Source organism: Cololabis saira, chromosome 20 (genome assembly GCF_033807715.1).
Source record: "Cololabis saira isolate AMF1-May2022 chromosome 20, fColSai1.1, whole genome shotgun sequence".
NCBI lineage: Eukaryota > Metazoa > Chordata > Actinopteri > Beloniformes > Belonidae > Cololabis > Cololabis saira.
In genome coordinates this window covers 30,602,267-30,625,252 of record NC_084606.1, presented here as the reverse complement: position 1 = coordinate 30,625,252, position 22,986 = coordinate 30,602,267, and the positions used below count along the sequence as shown (strand labels likewise).

The following is a 22,986-nucleotide window of genomic DNA, read 5'->3' as shown; positions in this document are numbered from 1 at the left end:
CTTACTCTCAACTGAGTGCAGGGAAAGGTTAGCGTCGACCCATAAAAATCATGCCTATCAAATTTACAGGTTTCCCTGTTTTTTTCTTAAGCCCTAAAAACAAAGATTCCCTTTGGCTTGTCAAAGTAAAAAAAAAAAAAAAAAAAAAAAAAGCCTTCATTTCAGGGAATCTATTTTCTCATTAAGAGCAGAGACAACCAGAGATACAGGGAGAAGATAAAGAGCAGCTTCTACAGCAGCTCAACAGCTGTTGTGTCTGAAGCAAGCTCCTAATTTATGGTTCAAAGATTTTGGTGTCACACAGAGGAGGAAAATGAGCTACCGATAGAAGCCCGGGTGAAACAAAGAGCTCATTCCATCAACGTTATTATGCTATGATACAATTCAATCTAATAAAGCAGTCTAGTGTGCTCTGTTCTCAAGTATAAGTGACCTGTTTGAAGTCTTCACATTCCTAAATGTCAAATTAACTCCTAAAGAACCAAGACAAATCCAGTGAGTTATCACAAAGCAGATGTAAATCAAGATAGTTGCACAAATGTCAAATTCCTCAATAAGATTATTATACTTGCGATAAAGCAATATTTGCACAGCTTTAGACAAAATTCTACAAATATAATGTTGAACCTCTGATATGCTAAAATATTGCAACAAAAACACAATTTAAAAGGTTGTGTGTCATCATAAAGAGACTGTACAGCTGCCACATTACAATTAAAAAAAAAGAAATGTCCTCAAAGAGAGATTTGAAGGGATTTGCATATTAATATCTCTACAGTGTATAATATCAATAAAGAATTGGAGGAGTTTAAATAAATGTTATCACATAAAGGTCAAGGGTTCAAGGTGAGAGTGGACACCTGTGATCTCCCGTTCCTCTGAAGTCACTGCACCAAGAACTGACATCTATCACTATAACCACACTAACCGTGGGTTGTTTTGCAAAGCCCTTCATGAAAAGATCCTAAAATCACAAATTCCTCTTAAAACTTCGATGTGAGCAAAAAGAAGCTGTATTCCAGCCTTCTTTAGAGGCAGTAGTATCGCCGCAGGCCCTGATGTGTCTGGGCTGGACCATCATATGGTGGAAACACATTGTTTTTTTGTTCATACAAATCAGTACTCCAGATCTTTGTTGGAAGAAATGGTGTCGTCAGTGTGCTCCAGGCTAAAGACAAGAGACCGTTCAGACTGTTATCAACAACTATTTCAAAAGCCAGGGTCTGTGCTTGTATGGGATTGTCAATGTCTTTGGTAGAGGTGATTTACTCCTCTGTGATGGCAGCATTTATTCAGGAAAATGGACTGAGATGTTAGATCAGTGTGTGCTAACTTAAAGACAACATCTTTTCTAGGGTCATCTATCCAGTTTTTTCAATGAGGCGAGTGCAATAGCACCTTCTGAACGTATTACAAAAGCAATGGCTGAGGAAGAAGAGGGTACGGTTATGAATTGGCCTACCCGCTGTCCTGACTTATGCTCAATATAGAATTCTGAAAAAGAAAAGAAAAATACAACTAAGACAACTCTGTAGAGGGAATGCGCATGACGTCACAGATGCGACTTCACAGCGGGTTACGCCCACTGAGTGTCAGAAAGACTGAGTGGCAGCTTTCAGTTTGAGCAACTGGAAAACATTTGAAATGGGAAAGAGCTGTTGTGCGATCGACTGTACTCATAGATTTAGCAAGAAATCGGAGTTATCGTTTTACAGACTGCCGAAAAATAAGCTTAAGAGAGACAAATGGATCACTGCAATTCACAGAAACAACTGGATTCCAGACACCGAAACGTGGATTTGCGGTTCCCATTTTGCATCAGGTAATGTTGGATTTTTGGGTAGCTAACGTTAATCGGTCAAATCATAAAGTTCGGTGTCCTCATCACTTTAATTTCTACAACAAATCCTGCCTTGAAGTAGGACCAAGCGTCAAGACTTTTGTAAGCCTTCAAGCTTTGCTTCGTGTATTTCCCGGCGTAGAAATTAAGTACATATAAATATCAGGAAACTGGATTCGTGGCCAAATATTAATGTCCATGGACCACTGGTTCTTGGTAACTGTACCAAATATTAATGTCCATGGACGCCTGGTTCTTGGGGTAACTGTACGGGTCACTGTCAAGTCCAACTTCCTTTAATTTAAGCCCATAATTGGCTGTTATCCCGTCTTTTCCACAGTTTCCCCTACTAGTTGCAGCCGTTTTTGCCACTCAGTGCGAGTAAGGGGGCTGGTCCAGTGGGAACGTGACGTCAATGCATTCCCTCTATACCGTAATATTCCAAATTCCAAATAATATTCCATCGGCGCAACATGAGCAATATCAATGAACGGGTCTATTTTCATGCATAAGGCACATCGGGTTGCAAGGTGCATAATAAAACATATATAAAGCAAAAAACTAAACAGTATGGTAAGTCAAACATATTTCAACTCATTTACAATAACTCAGAATATTGTTCAGTTGTAACTAATATAGGAAAATACACATTTTAAATCATACGTCTTCCATGAATCCACAAAAAAAAGTAGAGGAGGTAATTGTAGTACTGCATATTGCATACGATTATAATTGGATTCTGATATAGATTTGAAAATTGGGTTTACACTAAAAACCTAACGTTGGCTTGACGTCTAGTTATAGTAAGGTAACATTGACGAGATGTTGGATGATGGTTGCTTGCTAGCACTAAATAGTTAGTTGTCAAACGCTGTCTGACGTTGCAACCTGTATCCAACCAAGGACAGACTTTAATGTGTCAGCTGAATAATCCGACAGTCAGTCAAGCAGAGCGGCTTTGTCGCCACCAAAGTCGTACTAAAACATTTTGACGGATATTTGAGCGCAGTGTACTGTACCTCATAACATTGGTTTGAGGTCAGTAAGCACAACAAGAATTCATACATAAGGCGCACTGCCGATTTTTGAGAAAAATTTAAGATTTTAAGAGCACCTTATATTGCCAAAATACGGTAGTGCAGCAACATCCTGAGTGGGCCTGTAGAGCTTCTGTCTTGACAAAACAACTGACACTACTGTACTGACCGGCGATGGTCCGGCACTTCTTGTAATACCACTTTCTCCCCACAAGAGGGTAGGGCTGGGCGGTATGGACTAAAAAATGTATCACGACAATTTCTGGCATTTATCCCAATAACGATAAAAATGACGATAAAAAAAATACCAATTCAACTCCACCTTTGTAACTATAAATCTATTTCGCTCTCAGATCTGCCATGTTTGTTACACAAAAACCTCATCAACGGGAATTTATACTTTTTTCTTTATTTCTTTCTTTCAGGCTCATTTCCTTCCTTCCTTCCTTCCTTCCTTCCTTTCTTCCTTTCTTCCTTCCTTCCTTCCTTCCTTCCTTCCTTCCTTCCTTCCTTCCTTCCTTCCTTCCTTCCTCCTGCTCTCTCCTTCCTTCTTCTCTTCCTCTTTTCTCCCTTCCTTCCTCCTTTCCTTGTTTTCTCCCCCTTCCTTCCTTCCTTCCTTCCTTCCTTCCTTCCTTCCTTCCTTCCTTCCTTCCTTCCTTCCTTCCTTCCTTCCTTCCTTCCTTCCTTCCTTCCTTCCTTCCTTCCTTCCTTCCTTCCTTCCTTCCTTCCTTCCTTCCTTCCTTCCTTCCTTCCTTCCTTCCTTCCTTCCTTCCTTCCTTCCTTCCTTCCTTCCTTCCTTCCTTCCTTCACGTACGTTGTGCATGGATTTAACACAGAACCATAAATCAGCTTTACACAAAAACATCATCAACGGGAATTTATTGTTTTTACCGTGAGATGACAAATTCTTACCGTGGGGAATTTTTTTGACGGTTTATCGTGAACGGTAAAATATTGCCCATTCCTACAAGAGGGTCACTTGGTTGCATCCTACACCAGGGGGTGATCATGAATGTTCTTGTGATGGGATTCTCCCCGGTGGTTAGAAGTGGTATTGCTACATAGAATAGCTTAAACAATCAACAACATAGTGTTTGATTGAACACAGATTTACTGCAATTAACTCCTCCCAGGGGTCACTGTAAGGGTTTTAATTCTCTCGCTGATTGCAGTGGTATTGGGACATTAACGCGGTGGGTGGGAGTTTCAGCCGATGTCAGAGCTTCCTGGTGGACTGGTCTGAAGTGGGGACTCACAGCTTGAAACACAACTTGATCAAGTCCAAGAAGCAGAAACTTAATTAAACTGGATAATCAGATGTCCCTTTGACACACTTACTTTGATAGAGGTTAGTACGAGAAAAAGAAAAGCTGCAGAAAGGGCACATTTAATCCTTTCTTTGTATTAGTTTCTATACCACGGCTTTCCATGGTTTTACTTAAAAAAACAAACCAAAAACAAAAACAAAAAAGAATGTATTAGTATTCTCCTGTGGTTTTGTAAAGGCCAACTTTTTTTTGATGCATTTCTATTCAACTTAGCAAAGACAATACCCCAGATATCTTACCATTCCCTGGATTCCAGGCCCGCCTTTTGAATAAAGGAAGCCTCTTTCTTCCCCCTCCCCGTTCTCTTTTCCTTGTGTGGCTGTGTAAAAGAGCTTACGGTGGGCTTTAGGGAATTTCTTTGATGCCATAGGAGTTGCGGGCCCCAAAGGCTATACCTTCAAAGCTGGTTTGAATAACGCGCTAATCGTCAGAAATCTGTTCATAAGATTATCATGCAGAGAGTGAAGCACACAAAGCCCTAGAGGAGCAGATGCGCTGCAACATGTAAACACAAAACACTAACTCAATGGCGGAGGTAATATCCTCCTTGGAAAGTGAGGAAAACAGATCTCATTATCACCTTGAGCCTAAAATTGTAAGGAGACTTCCTTACGGCTCAAGATTCACTTCAAAGCAAAGGGGGAAAAACGCAGCTCACCTTGACACCAAGAAGAAGTCATCGGTTGCAAATGAGATGCAGTACATCTGCACAAACTAAACCCTTCACACAACATGTGACTCCATGATCAGTCATTAGCAGTTGCACTTATAAAATAGTTGGGGTTACACTGGTAATTCAAGTATGGATTATCATGAATATAGAATAATTCATCCTCGTCTGCATTCAACATCCCTGCATGGGACGATGGACTGCTGGAGCCAACTGGCAGGAAAAAAATAGCCAAACAAACAGAGAGATAAGGCCTAGTAAACATGTCAGCAGCACATAATTAACCAGACTACGTCGTCGTGCTGTAAAATCTCAGTCGAGCTGTGCAGGCATCGTCTCATTCCCCTCTCCAAACGAGCCCAGAATCTCCTTAATACCCCCGTGAATTGTGTGCCAGATACAATAAAACCCCTTTTTATTAATTCTCCTTACGCCTGCTTCCTTTTAAGTAAGTAGACCTATATTTTTAGGTTGCTATGGAAGCACGAACATGCTTTTTTTTTTTTAAATCACTACGAGAACTGGGTGATAAATCATGGCATCATTTTAGTCTAATTTTTCTTGCTCCACTAGCTACATTCTGCAAAAAGATATATTTACTTTGCTGTTGCTCTTTTAAGGCTTCTCACAGTAAATGGCTGATATCAACATTTCAACAACTGATGTTCGCAGTTTTTGGATTATCCCACTAGGGAAAAACATTAATGGCAGGAGTTTCATTATCTGCGCTCATATGCATGTTTATACAGTAAATAATGAGCGCTGATGCCCGATCTGCACAACCAGTGCTTCATTCCGGCTAATTACTGACATGAATTTAAACACAATCATACGAGATAATTGTCAATTTACAGCTGACTGCTATCAGCAATAAGTGGTCCTCCCAGATTTAACCTCCAGCAAGAGGGGAGCGTTGCTCCAGTGACCTTCACGCTTGATCCAGTGCCTCAAAAGCTGCGCTGTCAATAAGTCAGTGCTTTGGATCGATAGCTGTATGTTGAAATCTGTGACCCCTGTAAAACAAGCCACGCCAGCGAAGGTAATGCACACTTCGGATGGCGCTTGGACGAAATGAGAAATATAAACTCAAACATTCAGCGTTTTGAAGGTATCTCATACTTCTCTGCCCAAATTGGCAAAGCAGAGTCTTCCAGATGAGCTAATAATCTGTTTATATCCAGCTTGAGTGGATAATTTGTTCCAAACTGGTTCACACATACGTACAAACACAGACGGCAAAATAAATGCAATTTGCTTGCTTACATACAATATTTATTTCTTTTATTTGCAAAAAAAAAAGAAAAGAAGAAAAACAATCTAAATACCAAGCCCTCCTACACTCTTAAATATGTTTTAATTATTGTTACTTTGCATGAAATGACTGTACATGAAGAGTGGTAGACAGCTCTTTGACACTAATCTCTCGAATGGGAATAAGCTTCTTGGCTCGCCTTTAAAAATTCTTGTGCATACAAGATGAATTTGTGACAATTATTTTGAGAGGTATTCATTTTCCAGCAGAAAAACTAAATAGCCTGCATTTTGTTCATTTAAAGGTTTATAACTTTAATCTGGTGGTCTACGGGAAAACATAAAAAAAAATAAATAAATAAATGAAACATCACTTTATTTTTCATAAGCTGCAGCACCAGTTTTATCTTTAAGGAGCATTCGATAGGCGTCCACACCACACCCAGGCACCGTTAATCCCCAAGTCTGGTTCTTTTCCTTCCTCAAGCACGGCACGACTCCTCTCTTGCACATTTTGAAAGAGGTGTGTTTGGGGAAAGATGCACGTATATGTAGAGGATGGTGTGCACGCAACATATGCATGACCTCTACATGATAAACTTTTAAGAACGTAGTAGTGCGATTTAGAAATATCAAAAATGTAAGATGTACTGTATGTGTATATAAAAAAAGGAAAAAACTGCCACAAGGGCAGTGGCAATACCATGAAATTGTCTGTGTTCCCTATCCTGTTGATTCTCTGCACCTAGGCATGTTGCGGTACAACTTAGGCAGGTCGAGCCTGCTCTTAATTCTGTTTCATTCTGATCGGTCAGCTGAATGGTTAAATCCCCTCGAGTGCGTGAAAGCGCTCCATCCTTTATTTATGGTGCGGTAAACGAGTCACATGATATGAAAGTGCTTCAAGGTGGTGTCATTGAAGGGTCCACTTAGGTAAGCCGGACTGCAACATGCCGTGCCCGGATATGATCGTCCCTGCTCCCCTGGTGGCACAAATTCACTTTACTCCAGAAAGTGTGAGGAGTGAGCAAATTATTTTTGTGCACCAGACCAACTGAGGAGTGTGAAATAGAAATGTGACATATGGAACGTAACTTGTATCCATCCATCCATCTTCTACCACTTATCCGGGGTCAGATCATGGGGGCGAGTAGTCTAAGCAGGGAAGCCCAGACTTCCCTCTCCTTGGTCATCTGTTCCAGCTCATCTCAAGGTCAGCTGAGAAACATGGTCCCCGAGTGCGTCCTGGGTCTTTCCCAGGGTCTCCTCCCACTGGGTAAACCCCACTAGGGAGGCGAGGTATCCTCACAGATAACCCAACCTGCTCATCTGGCTCCCCTCAATGTGGAGGAGGGCAACTTGTATGAAAAAACAATGTTCCATTCTTGGAATAAATGTGATGTCAACCTGTCATCACCAATTTTAAAGCGTATCACAAAACCGAGGTCTCAGGCATGTCGTGTTGTTTTAAAATGAAAACCAGGACGACAGTGGGGGATGTTCACAACCATCAGTTAGTATGAAAGCTGAATGTTGCCAGAAATAACAAATTCATCTGGAAGTCTACATAACAACCTTACATCCGAACATTTGACCGTTTGGGTCCCAGATAAAACCTTCCTCAATCACTGAATTTTCAGACGACATCATTATATCGTCAAATGGTTGTCACGAGCAGAGGTGTCAAAAGTATTCACATTCATTACTCAGGTAGAAGTATAGATACTAGAGTTTAAAAATACTCCTGTAGAAGTTGAAGTATCAACTCAAGTTTTTTACTCAAGTAAAAGTATAAAAGTACTGGTTTCAAAACTACTTAAAGTATAAAAGTAAAGGTAATGTAAGGGGGAAAAAAGCTATTAAGGACAAAAGCCATTGAAAATGAATGCATCTTAGTATAATGCAAATATATTAAAGAAGCATATATGTGTACTATTGAGCATTAACATGTGTTTCAGAGAGCAGAAGATATGATGACTAGTTGCCTATAAGTATTGTAATGGTGCAAAAAGTCAAACTTCAGAGGCATGTTATCATTTATCCTAACCTTTATTGGAATGTACATCCAAGTTTAGTTGCAGGAATCTGAGGGAACGGATGTAAGAACAAAACTGGACAAGAACATCTGAAACAACCACAACAAAATTCACTCTATCCGGATGGAGCAATTTAACTGGATAGTTTTTTTTAAAGGCCGAAATGAAATAGAGTAACAAGGCTGTTTTTAAAATGTAAGGACTAAAAAGTACAGATAATTGTGTGAAAATGTAAGGAGTAAAAGTAAAAAGTCGTCTGAAAAATAATTACTCCAGGGAAGTATAGATAACCAAAAAATCTACTTAAGTAAGGTAACGAAGTATTTGTACTTCGTTACTTGACACCTCTGGTCACGAGGAAATATCCACAGAGGAAATATCCTCTTCCACGTACACATCTTCCAACCCTCCTAGAAGGCAAGAATCATGCCGTGCTGCAGCACAGACCAGAGCGCTCGCACCAGAGTTTTGCGGCTGCCTGTGCTGGAACACGGTGTGGACTGCTTAGCTTGAGCCTGGACTGAGAGGTGTTTCATGCAGTTAAGGAGTAGCTTCCTCACAGAGGGAGGGTAACTTCTCGAACTCTAGCAGACCTTTTACATTCTCTAAAGGCTAAGTGGGACTTCACAAAAGCATAATATGTCCTCATGTGCTTGAAAGTGAAGGAAAAGTTTCAAACACGTCACATTTAAACTTTCAAAATAAGACAACATTTTAAATATCTATATCATGTGGATTTATCAGTGGAGGGAAAGGGGTGAATGTGGTGTCAGGTAATTCAAACTTATGTGCGATAATCAAGCTGTGAGGACTCCTTAGCATTGTGACCACACTCCATACTGCTGCATCGCATGAGGTAGATTGGATTAAGAACTCATTATGGCAGCTTGATGAGTGTCACATACGCCCTGAATGTTAATATAAAAACTGACAGAGATATTTCAGCATCAGGGGAGGCACTAGTCTGCATCTTATCTTTTCCCTATGCAAAACCAACCAAAGTTTGTTCACAAATATGCAGTTAGCTTCATTTGCACGCCATGACGAGAGAGTCAGATGTCTTTGGCGTTTACTTACGGATGTTGTCGGTGTTCTCCTGCACGATGTCCGTCTTCAGCAGGTTGTCGGCGAGGACGAAGGCCCCCTGCTCCACCGTGTCCAGCAGCATGGTGGCGGCCCTCAGCTGCTCGCCCGTGCTCAGCTCCCTCCACGCCGCCCGCGCCTGCGGCTGCAGCAGGTTGTTAACCGTCTCCACCATGGCCTGGGGAGTCCAAATCGTCAATTTAGCGAGAGGAAGCTAAGCTGGCCTGGGACTGCCATTGTTTGACACGGTGATTTGATAAATGGCATGTGTGAAGGGAGATCACAGAGAGTTCAGCACTGGCAAACAAATCACACAATCCTATGGGAGAGTACAGGAAGCAAGAATGATTCCCACTTCCATTCTTTTCACTCACATTTTAATCTTTTTTTTTTTAAATAACTAATTTACAAGTTATGTTTTTGGACATAGACGGCGAAGCGGTGGCAGCAACACCTGAATCTGTAATGACACTGGATATGTTCTGGGCTTGCTTTTGTTGCTCTTACATTTTTTTCTACTGGAAGAATTAATCATGTAAATAAATCAGAGCCAACGCTTACAAGACTAGAGGGCAATTCTTGCATGACTTGAGGCTACCGTCTTTAATTGGTGTGATAAATGATCTTCCATGCAGAGGATCCCAATGCACAAATGCTCTGAAATAAATAAATAAATAAATCAAACAACACTGAGACATTCCAGTGGGTGTAAAAGGTGTTTGGTGGTAGCAATTTCATTCAAATCTCCCCTAATAGAATAGAAAGAAACTGTTCTCTAGTCTGCTCACAACAACACCGAGTAAGTAAGCGGGGAGGGAGGGAGGGAGGGGAAAAAAAAAAAGAACGTCCTCAAGACAAGATAAAAAATTAAGAGCCATTAAAGATTTAAAAATGCCAATGGCAAGATTTATGAATGGAATACTAATTGGTGAAGCAAAGCAATTCATTCCTGTTACCATCACTCCAAAGAGCAAACTGTGCCTGACTGCCCCTGGAAAAAAAACGATTTCTAAGCCATTACAGTGCAACGGGTGGTCAAATATGCTACTGCGAGAAATTTGATAATGCTTAGAACGTATTCTTCTTCTAACCTTTATTTAACCAGGAAAAGCCTCATTGAGATTAAAATCTCTTTTGCAACCGTGTCCTGCCCAAGATGGGCAGCAGCACAATGGGATTATAATGCTTAGAAAAAAAAGAAGAAAGTTTGAGCTTTAAACAGTCCCTTTGCACCTCATCAAAAGCCCATTTTGATACTTCTCCCATCCTGAATGCTAAAGATGTTCAAAACCGGGAACCGCCATGTGACAAAACCCCTCCCTCTTTTCCTTAGAAACCCTTTTTGATCAACAACCATGAAAGGGAATATGAATTTTAGTGCGACCCCAAAACAGCATGGGGATGGTGGAAAGAAAGATGCACAGACAAAAAAACTAAGATGCTCAAAAAAAAAAAGAAACGCTAGCATAGGAAGACACACAAAGTTGAAAGCCGTGCATAGTGAAACAACTACCCCTGCACGAGGCATCTGCAAATTTTGATGTAACTATTCATTATCTTCAGGCAATCTCCAATCACACCTTTTGACATTCAGCTAGAGGCAGAGGTTGATTCACTCCCAATTAAGGAGCTTTATTTCTTCAGGCACTGGCATTTTTTTTTTTCTTCCTTTGTTCGCCGCTTCAATATCGTCCTTCGTCACTTCTTCGAATGCTGAAATAATGGTCCAGGGTAATGATTGATGGACCTGCAAAAGAAGCGTTTTGCTTCTTTCATGTGCAGAGGAGTTTCATAAAAGAGGAGGAATAAAAAGGTAGAACAATAACCAGCCCATGGGGTAAGGTCAGAAACTTGATGAGGAGAGAATATGCAGTGTATAAACAAGACTAAGTAAACAACTGAGGGTCGAGTGTGTGAGGCGCAGCCAACATTTATATTGCAATTAAGATCAGTTTTCACTCTGGTCCTTCAGGTATTCAGAATAACACCTGCAGGAAAAGCAATAACATCACACTGACTTGCTGTGCATCACTTAGATGCAAAAGATTATTAAATCACTCTGACACAAATTAGTCATTATCATTATTAATATATAATAATATGCACATATAAGACCAATTTGGCTTCAGTTATACAGCAGAATGAAATTAGAGCGTGGAAAACAGTTGAGTATTGTCTCAGTGATGGAAGGCGAGTGTGCCAGTGTGATCTCCTGATGAAATAATTACAAACACACCATCATTCAATTCATATCTGCACATAATTTCCCCCTATTTGTTCACAATCACCACAAGGAGGCCTGTTTTATGTTGCTGCAGTATGAATATGCTGCAGCAAAACACTGCATGTTTTTGCTCCGTTCAAGTATTCATTGACTATTAAGGAGACAAATATTTAATACATTTAAGTTTTATTTTCTAATATGAAAATCATTCTTTAGTCAATTTTTGCAAAAGAATAAAAAAGCATGACTCTTTGGTGGACAACACCAGATTTAATGCATGTCATCTGGCTAGATCACCATGGTAACGGACCCTGCACTCATACTGTAAATAATAAGCTAGAAAAAACTGTTCATGTTATCTTACTACGTCTTAAATTAACACAAATTACTCAACAAACCAGTTACAGACTACTTAACGTGGCAGCAGGTTATGCCATGTCCCTATTCATCCCTGAATCATAATCAACCATTAAACGTCCGGGTTGAGGCTCATGTGGAACTAAGATTGGCTGCAGTTCCTGTACTGACCAATAGAGGCCGTGTCCAAAAGCTGTTAAAATGTCCTACTTTAATAAGCATATTTACAAACATGGTTCAAAAAAACGTTTTGGTCTCAATCGTTTGATTTCACATCCATGACAACTCTGACGGGGGTGAATTTTTTTGTACTACGACAGGACAGTTTATATTAAGCCTTATTTCTAAGGTGACTGATTGACAGTGAGCTCAACCAATGGCTAGCAGTTATCACTTCCCATCCAGAATCATCATGCTACCGCACTTGGTCGTATTTAATTTGCCGTGATTAAACATATTAAACAGCATAGATCCCGCTGTAAATGTTTGACGGCAGCTCTAGAGTTATTTTGTTGGGGTTTTGCTCAAGAGTGCTAACTTTGATTGACATATGATGGGCGTGTTTCTGTCAGCTTAAGAAACACTGCTGCACCCTGCATGAAGAAAAATCGGATTCAAAACCGGTCTTCAGAAAGTTTTCTTAGGTGCAGGGGGTTAAGTTGCTTTTATTATGTTGTCCAGTTTTCATTTTGTTCAGTCTCTTGCTTGGTTACTTTCTTATGCCCAGTTCTCATGGGATTCAAATCATCTGTGGACCTGCTGTAATTTGTCATAATTGTGGAGGACGTCTGTGACTGGGCTAAAGTAAAGATTTAGTAACCCTTACATAACTTTAGAGTTGATGTTAAAACTCTGTAACAGTCAGCTGCAGTGCGAAGGACAGGGAGCTGTCTGCTTTCTGATTGGACAGATTGATTTGTCACCATCCAATCAGATAAGAGGTTTAAAGACGGGGACCAAATTTGCCACCACAACTTCAGAATCTTGCACGCAGTTTTATGCTTCGCATCCGTAAACATAATGTTTGTGAAATAACTTTTTTTTTAACAATGCAGATCCTTTTCTACAGAAACTTGAACAGGATGACAAAACTTGATTTACCGGTACATATGAAAACTATGAAAAGATGTGTAAACATTCATTTACAGCAGCAAAATCTTTATAACTCTATATTGGGCCCATAGAAATGACCCACCATAGTTCAGCAAACACCAAGGTCATGAGATCATTTAAATCCCATCCAAATGCACAGCAGTAATTCAAAGATGTGTGGTCCGAAGTCTTTTTCTTTTTAGATCTTTGCATTTCCCCCTCATTCCCACCATAATTATGACAATTGCAGTACAAAGTGTGGTATTATATTACGAATTTGGCCTATATCCACCACATACATGTATACTAACTCACTACAGATGTTGGTGTGTAATTTCAGAATTACTGCAGGTCCAGAGGTAATTTTAGTCCAGTGTGAATAGTACATTATTTTGTATTCTGTAATTACTTTCTTAAATCTCTTAGTTCCCTGTGACATGAGGTCCATTGTAGCTGTGTGAGCTACTTTCATTGTTGTTGATGTGTGCGGCAAACGATACTCACTTCTAGCAAAGGATGAACATCTTGTTAGTCCGAGGTTACTGGCTAGATAATTATTCTTTCAAATTAAAGTGAAACAGATGTTTTTGTGCTGCGAAAACTTTACATAGCTGTTCTGTTTTAATCATTTAATCAACCTTACATGTTGGGAGAGGTTTGGTCGTGCTGCTCGTTGTATTTGCCTCATAATTCACTTCCTTGTTTTTAATCAAAACCAATGATCGTCAGAATAAAAATGGAAAGCTACATATTCTGACATTATGATAAAGTTGCAAAGAATAAATAATGTGTTTTGTGTTTTTGAGGGTAATTTTTTTAAACCATTATAACTGGTTGTGTGTTGAAAACAGAGTACAGTGAAAACGGAATATATATATTAGAAAATATCAAAATGTACAGAAATGATAAATATGTTTAGACGGTGGCGTTCTGTTTTATTTTAGCATTTTATTTGTATGTGACAGCCATGATGCTCGATGCAATGACGCAGACAAAATGACAAGTAGTACTGCCCAACAGTTCATTCTGCTGATGAGTTCTATGAAAAAGGTCTTCCTAAGGACACCTCTGCAATGAAGGGTTTTGTTTTTTCCAATGTGTTTAAAAACGTGCAGAAAATAGCATAATCCTCTTATGTGAATTCATGAAAACCACTCAAGTTGTAAATTGTGACGAGGCAGGTTTTAAATGCCATGTTTCCCCATGAAAGCCATCACCCTCTCTTTGTATTAAGGGTCAAATTGGTTTTCTGACAAATCGGCCATTAAAGGGCACAATCATATTCAATAAAACCTGATCGGTGATTGAAACTCCCAAGACGGTAAAATAGAGAAGCTATCAAATGAAGCGGGTGTCAAACATTTGTATTACTCACTGAAAAGTATATTACCCACCACCAATTCACCTTTTTCTCAGTTAATTTGAAGCAGGAATTAAATATCATATAGAGCATGATATTTCATTCATTCCTATGGAGCTTGATCATTTCGTTTTCCTACGGCCTTTATTTTAACTCTTTTGATCAACTCAAAACAGGAAAATAACAAGGATGTGACCACGCAGTTTTCCTGGAAACTGGAGGATATTGTGTATATTTTAACCCAATCAGAATGTCTTTCACGCAGATACCGGAGAAAGCAAGGTTTCAGGAAAACAATACCAAAGATAATGTTGCTTTTTCCCTTTTTTTAAAAGAATAAATGAGGAAATAAATAATTCACATGTTGGTACTGAAGAATCCTGCAATAATTGGGATGTTTCCAAGCAACCCAAATGTCAACATTCTGGTTGGCTTTATCATGCTAATGATGAACATAATGGCCAGTTCAGCTTCAACTAAAAAATGTCTGATAGTCATATAATACACAACCAATTCAACCAATCAGACCTCATTTTCCTGTCAGTAACGTCGTTCAAAGACAGCACGGTGAAGCGTCTATTCCCGTTTTTCCAGTGCCGGGGTTGCATCCTTGCCTCATTCTACATAATTTAATGTGAGCAGTGTGAGAGCTGCCCGTTTCAAGCCTCCGTTTTGAAAAAGCAGCAGGGTAGGGGTGGTGGACCCACGCAACACACCGCTGCAGTCATCATAGCCTGTGCAGTTAAAGCGAGGACGTGCGGCGCTGCTATTTCGCCGCTGTTAGCGCACACTCCCCCTCCATCTGTCAAATGCAGCAGCTCACACGGCTGCTTCAAACTGTTTCTTTAACTCGTTTGCTTGTCTGTGGTGAAAGGCTACAAAAAGAAACCGAAAAAAAGAAGAACTTTAACGCACTTCTAGTTACAGGAGGACACGCTACCCGTTAAGTGAAGTCACTGCTGCAATGTTCCACTCGGAACACAGATGATGACCGGCCGTGGAAAAAGCTGCACTGCACGGTCCATTTATACCAATGCAGGAGAGGAATGAAAGGAGAGGTGGACATTAGTGTGAGCTTGGCAAGAGTCCAAGCTAAGCTGTGGCGTGTGCGCCTCTATCTGTGCGCTGATTGATGAAATGAACTCCAGGTCTGGGAAATTGATTCTGGCTGAGGCCGGTCTCCCTCTCTTTCCTTTCTGCTTTTCCTTTCTGCTCAGTTTTTTTGTCCCCTCGATCCTCGTTGCTCACTCCTCCCTTCCCGTTAAGCAGCTGGTTCCTCTCAATTGCTTTGTCGCTGACATTGAGGGCTGATCTTAAAATATGGAATAAGAAAAAAGCGCAAACAAGGTGGAATATCTTGTTCCCTTTGTCCCATTCCGACTAGCTGTCGCTTGGCACAGATGAAGCTGTCATTTCTGTTTTTGTTTTGTCTGTTTTATTTTACCTGTCGGCCAAATCAAGTGCCTTCTTTGAGAATCTGAAACACAAAGCTTTAATATTTCATGACTCCCTCTCCCTCTCCCGAGTAAAGCAGGTGGTTGTTTCAGACTAAGTGCATTTCTCAGGGAAAACCTCTTACATTTTTAACCCTATGTATAATTGTTTCATGTTATGACACTTCAAAAGCTTACTCTGCATTTAAATACCTATGTGCAACTATCTTGTAATTTATTATGATGATTGATCATTTTAAAACACTTTTAAAGTATAAATATAACAGTATAAGTATAATTTTGTCATACTACTGCCATTTTGCAGCATTAGAAATTAAACACGGCAAAGACTTCTCAAATAATTTATTTTATTAATAACCAAGTTTTTGTACACTTTTCAGTTTAAAACCTTACTTTATGTAAATTTGCTCGGATTCTTCAGCAGTCTTTGCGTTGTCTTTGGGCTTAATTTGAAACAGTGAACAAGAACTGTAGGCTGCGCTGTACACATACTTCTGACCATAATATGTAGAGCTCAGTCAGAATTGAAAAGTAAAAATAAAACATTTTTTCATCACATTAGCAAATATTGCTAATAAGAAGACCTGTTGATAATCAGGAAGCTGTAATCAACCAATGACATTTCAAGTACATTTTTGAGCTTTATAGATGTCAAACCAAATGTTTTACTCAAAACAGAATGCTTTAATGAGTTAGATAGATAGATAGTAATTAGATATTATCATTTAGCTTTATGCTCTCAACCTAATGTCAGGTGGGCAGTGGATGCACAAAAGAAAAAAGACCTCTATAGTTGTCTTTACAACATAATTGCAGTCTGCCAACGGATGGTTTAATATGTTTTGCTAGAGACTATTGCATGAATGTGGAAGCTGCATTTAATACATGTGTCTCCATCGACATAGCTGGCTTTTCATATGAGCTAGCTTACAACTTTTCTCTCAGTAAGTCTGAAGCCTATTCCAGCTGCGTTCAGGAAAAAGCCGGGTTCCCCCTTTGACAGGTCACCAGCAGCCGAGAGCAACAACAGCGCCCTCACAGGGTCCATTCAGAATCACCAATCAGCGTAGGGAAATGATGCAAACCCCTCACAGAAACCCTCCGGCTTTATTTTGCAGGTGATCTGGATACCGTTACAACAAGTGTAAGTTGAACTTTATCAGGAAATGCCTTTTGGTATATTTTTGCTCATTACTTTAAATCATGTTAGGATTTTCACTGTCCTTTAAGTGCTGAGATTCAAAGAGAAACAGGATATTAGGGGGTATTCTAAAATCTATGGCCTTTCTCAAACTTGTGTACGGTGGTGCACATTAGTACATATATGCAACCATAACAGTCATTATACTTTGGCGTAAGCTGGTTATGCCATAGTTAGGACCCGAGAGATTACTTTTTTTGGATATTGCAGTAATTCACATTCTGCATTTTTCCAACATCGATACGTAGTAGTAGTAGTATAGAAACCAGCTTTAATAATGTCCTAAGACTCTTTTTCCCCATGATCTGTCTCAATAACAGACTGCTACGTTGACCACTGGTTGAGATTATTCCTGTTGAAGGCCCTGTTGTTAGGTCAGATGAGGAAACCTCTGTTATGTGGTTGGATTTATCTTCATCTTTCAACAAATGACAGCCAATGAAATTTTATCATCTCGTTACATTCCCGAATGAGGAACCTCCCTGTTTCGGCTGCTTTAAGGTCATCCTGCCCTGCAACACTCCCCTGGTCAACATTTCATGCAAAGGCGTCACATTTAATGAGGTTTGGACCTCACTATCCTCCTGTCTTTGAAACCGGCCCTCTGTCGGCTCCCACGGACACACTGACATGTTATCTACTTTTTGGTTTATGTACTCTCACCCTTAGCGTAACATGATTCCATTCAAAAGCTCATATGTTTGACTTTGAAACAACAGGGATGGATGTAATCACAATAATTGGACGGTCACAATGTCAGCGCTTGTAAACAAAGCTGTCATTAATACGACCAAAAGGCAAAAGAAGGCAGGGCGCCATTTTCATCGTGTTTGCTCAAAATCAAAGGGAACAACAGAGAAGCATTCCTGCAGGCAAAACATGAAACATGGAGAGTCTGAGCTCATGCTTTGCTGCATGATGAAGGCCAAATGCTATCGCGGTTAAATTCGCCGTGACACGCAACAGATATGACCCTTTAGAGAATCAGGGTTAGTTAGAATGAGGGTTTCATCTGAAAAGATCTAAACTGAAACTGGAAACCACACACTTCATTTTGGCCTATACCTCTATAACCCCCCCCCCCCCCCAATGCACTGGATCAACACCTGCAACTCTCACATTAAGCTAAAATTCCCCTCAGTACTCTGACACGCGGCTCTGAGCAGCATGCGAGCCCTCCGAGCAGAGGAACAACAGAGCCAGGTGCATTGCTCATCTGCTTCGTATTCCTCTGCTAATCCCACTTATGTCAACCACCGGGGACCTGTTGGAGAAAAACATTGCCCAATTCCCGCAATCAATGCCAGTCCCCTGAAAGGCCGTCACCGTGTGCAGTCATAGGCTGTTGTTTGCCTTCAGCCGCAGATGTTGCTCCATTATGTAGGTCTGTTGAGAGACGGCACTTCACTGGTGTTTGAATTTGTCAAGCTAGCAAAGTTGCTGCTGTGCGTACGGTAATGTATGGCTGCGTGGAGCAGACCCTCAAAGTTTATGCCATGCTGAGAAAATAAGAAGTGCACAAAGGAAAGAGACGGTGCGAGGACAGAAGACTGGAGCATTTGGTTTGTTTATTCCTTTTCAGCTGCTTTAGTCGTACTGTAGCTCTCGACTCAAATACCCACAGGGTTGCTAAATGGATTGTGATGAAACTTGCAAGATAGTAAGGTTGACCTTCTTGTTGTTTTTTTTCAGGGAAACAATTTGACATCTACAATATGAGCAGGACTGTGGTTATATTAGGTAAAGACATTCTTGTTATGACTGAATTGAAAAGCCTTTGAAGGCTCAACATAAAGTAAAATGTTTTTATTGTGAGCACAAAGATGCCCTCGTCTCCTAGGAAACTTCGTTTTGCAACATAAATAGTAGTGAAATAAGTTCATGTATTAAAAAAATAAAAACAGAAAAACATTTTTTAGTGAGCTTGTGAACAAGGCTGGTATATGCATGATGCAAAAAAGTCTCATATTTACTGTCATGTGTAATAAGATGAAAACATTGTGTTATTTAGTGTTGCTTGATATGAATAAAATATTGTGCTTTTTAACTCTTTTCGTCTGTAACAATGCTTATTTATTAAGACTTTGACGTTATAGACAGCTGTGAATGTTTCCATCTAGTTTTCATGCTATTTTTTTTTCTGAAATCAGCCGACAGACCAGGAGAAAACAAGCAGGCCGACGGACAGAAATGCAGACCACCACCAAACCTTCCCTTAAAGAAGACGTCAGAGACAACTTTTCAAAAGCTGAAAGAATTTCCCAAGATATTAATCTAACAGAGTACAACAGCTCCCATGTCTCCCTTGTCTTTATAGGTCTGTTCATAAAATGAATTATATGAATCATTCACATATTTATCATTCATTAAATGAATGATAAATATGTATACTACTCTAAGCTTCAGAGATAAAGATCGGAAACCTACGATCTACAAACCTACAATACCGTACGAGTATTTGGCCATCCGATGGTTCCTTTGTGGGTACCATCTGATGGCATTTGGATTTTCTGATTTATTTATCTTGACCCAACCTTATTTTAGGTTCAATTATTCTAATCTATGTTATTTTAATCAGTCTGTATTTTGTACTTGCACTAAGTGCTTTAAATGTTAACCTTTTATTGTGGTTTCAGGACATTGTACAGTAGTCTGTTTCTTGTATTTGTATTTGAACACTGTCATTGTAAACCCTAATGTGTAGTATTTATGTTTGTCAAGGACTACAGATGGAAATTAGCTTGTGGCTAACTCTGGTGCAGCCATCTTTTTAATGTACCTGCACATTGTCCTTTAAATAAATAAATAAATAAATAAGATCATTTTACACAGGCTCTTATCTCGCTCTGTGATGTCACGGTACCCTTCAATTTTGAACTGCACACTTTCAGGCTGTGGTGGCTCCAAACCAAGATGTGCCTTCTCAAACTTTTTGAGACACCTTCTGAGATGTCCCAAAGGAATTGACACAGAGTATGTGTTGCTTAAAAGAAGCACTACGGGGCACGCATAGAAAAAACAACATCTGTCTCTAATGTAAAGCTTAATTCGAGCCATCTGTGTATGAGACAGGGATGTCATCCTTCTCTTGTCAGAAATTATAGTGACGACAGCTGAAAAGTCACGCAACAGCCCAAGAAATAGCTGAGAGAAGCTAGAAAACCCATCCTAAATTGGGACAAAAAATGCATTATTCATTGTGGAGAATCATAACATGTCATGACTTTGGCTGACTTGGTGGTTATAGTTGACTTTTCGATGTAATGAGGTCACTTCTTCTGAATCCTGAGTATTCACATGCCTGGGAACTTTCCTCTTGATTGGTACTGTCCACTTATTAGAGGGTTTTTTTTTTTTTTTTTTCCACAGCTGGCGTGATAGTTCTGGTGCATTTTCATCAAGTTTGAGCCGCCTGAGAATGCGACAATGGATATGTGACACTTTGAAAATAGAGACAATTGTCAGCCATGCCGAGTCAGCAAAGCCGAAGATGAGAACATCATGACACACTCATGCAGAGGAAATGATGGCAGGGAAAGCACCGATATGTGAGACTGAAGTTTGACCCTCTGATTCAGGCACTGCTTACTTCAAACAATGGCTTTGTGCGTCAGATGTTTTGCAGCACTTGCCATTTCAAAAGGCCAAAGTTCAAATGCTATGGTGAAGATATAAAAATGACGGCAAACTGGCTGGAATGAATGCACACAGTGAAGAAAGGGAAGTTTAATCCAAATACCTGAACATAAAACCGACATGAGCGCTCTCTCTTCTGCAGCTGCAATCCAAAGAGAACACAAGAACAGTTAACAGAAAAACTCCTGCCTGAAGTAAATAAATATTTCAAAAACTGTGGAAAGAAAACACACACAGCAGTTCAGCAAGCTGATTAATCAAATCCTTTCCATTAGGGCTGTTCGATTTTGCCCAAAAAAAAAAATCTCGATTTTTTTTTTCTCAAAATCCGATTTTCGATTACGATTATTTTGTGAATTGACAAAAGGCAAATAAATGATTTCAAATATGCTGTTTTTTATTGAACATTTGCCCCATTGGGCTTTAAGTGCAAACTTTGCTCTTATTAAACCAAAAATGAATGAATAAAGTGCGAAACTCTGTAAAATAAGTTGAAAAAAAGTTTTTTAAAAATATAATAAAATATAAAGTTTTATCTCTGAAAAAAAAATCAGCAAATCAGCACTTGCAAACATACAGTAAGTTATATTTCCAATTAAATAAAACAAGACATTTTCTAATTAAACTAAACTGGGTCTTTGCATGCTAAATAATAATGCAACCCATGAAGGAGGTAGAGGTGTGTAATGTCAGTCATTACATTTGCTATTCACATTTGCAAGTTTTTTGCAAGGAACACGAGCCGGTCTACCGCATCTGGCTTGAGGGAGGTATTGAGAAGTTTTTCTATCAATCATTAATATGGTATCAATCATTAATATGTGTGCAGACAAGGTAAAAAAAAAAAAAAAAAAAAAAAAAAAAAGGGAAAAATCGATTTTACGATTTTCACATTTTAACATCGTTCTAATTACATAATTGCGATTACGATTTAAAATCGATTAATCGAACAGCCCTACTTTCCATCAAATTAAAAGAGAGGAAAAAAAAGCATGTTGACGTTTTTTAAGAAAATTTTCACACCCTATTCCCCTTTCACATACTTTTTGCGTTGTGGATTTTCTCTTCAACAATCATCCTGAATGACTCTGAACCCACGCTGGAGCAACCAGTTGTCAGAACTCATGTTTGGCTCTACGTTTCTGCGACTTGTCACCACTCCCTCCCTCAGACTTCGCTGGAAGGATGATATCATCCAGATGCTGAGATATCCCTGAATAATAAATTTTTTTGTCTCATTATATCAGATTGTTTTGCTCCGGCTCAGACAGTTCTTTAAAAGCCACTTGACAAACTTCGGGAGGACTCTTGTGTATCTTTCTTTCAAAACGGCTTTCATGCGGCAGCTGTCACAGGCCGTTTGATGCGCTGCCGGCCGAGATGCCGACACGCTGATCCTCGTGGGTCATTCTCACACCTTGGCTGAGGACTTCTGAAGCCCCGTTATGGCGACCACTGACAGAGGCCCCTGCTCTCTCAGCTTTATTGGACAGGCTAAGGAAGAGTCCTAATGTTTTTACGCGTCTTCCATTTCAGAATCATTGAGGTCATTGTGCTCCCGGGAGCACTCAGAGGTTTAGAAACGGTTTTTATACCCTGGCCCTGCTCTGTAGCCCGTTGCTGTTTTTACTGAGGAAGTTTACAAAGACTTCCTTAGGCTTGACAGCTTGGTTTTTGTTTTGACGTGCAGCGTAAATCGTGGAGTCTTGTAAAAAGCAGGTGTGTGCCAATCACATCTATGTTCACTCCACTGACTTCGCCACAGATGGACTTTAAAACGAAGCTCTGGGCTCATATTGGTATAACTTATGTTGTTATTAAGGTAAGAAAAAACATTTCTTCATCCACATTAGAATTAAACAGATGTGATGCCAAGGAGGAAAGACAAACTATTTAGAATACATCATTCAACAATGATAAATATTATTCACCACCCAAACAAATTCACAAGGTCAGACTACAGAAAGATCGGAGTAGAAGCAAAAACACAACAGAGAGATAGATGGGCCCGTCATCTATCCCGCAGGGCTAATTACAGTGTCTCAGCAGCATATCAATTTACAGAGACAAGCTGGAAATGTAGATGTGTAAACAATTATTCATGAAAAGCTTTCAAAGTTGCATTTTCTGGTAACTTCTGAAAACATTCACTTTAGAAAGAGAAGACCAAACTGGAGATGTGTAGAGACCAGAGGTTAAGCACGGTGGTGGGAGGCTGATGATTTGGGCACCTCAACGTCACGGATGCAACCATGAAATCATCTGTTTAGCAGAGCATTCTAGACACGATTGTGAGCCTTCCTGTCCCACAACTTCAACCCAAGAAAACCATCAAATCTACAGCAGAATGCTACTAAAAAGAGCATCAAAATTTGCAATGACCAAAGTCCAGACCACCACCTGAGTGAAATGTTATG

The 22,986-nt window shown here is 39.8% G+C and overlaps 1 protein-coding gene across 16 annotated transcripts in view; it reads right to left on the bottom strand.

The window, feature by feature from the left end:
- The window catches only part of LOC133420771 (adhesion G protein-coupled receptor L3-like), a 303,952-nt gene that overhangs the window by 53,306 nt on the left and 227,660 nt on the right, over positions 1-22,986 (bottom strand). For 12 of the 16 annotated variants that reach the window (XM_061710576.1, XM_061710579.1, XM_061710584.1 and 9 more), the window contains 2 exons: positions 20,673-20,711; positions 9,240-9,423 (listed from right to left, as the gene is read on the bottom strand). In XM_061710576.1, the coding sequence (XP_061566560.1) occupies positions 9,240-9,423; positions 20,673-20,711 (223 nt within the window). The remainder of the gene's footprint in view (positions 1-9,239; positions 9,424-20,672; positions 20,712-22,986) is intronic. The other 4 variants (XM_061710582.1, XM_061710586.1, XM_061710591.1 and 1 more) reach the window with 1 other exon arrangement.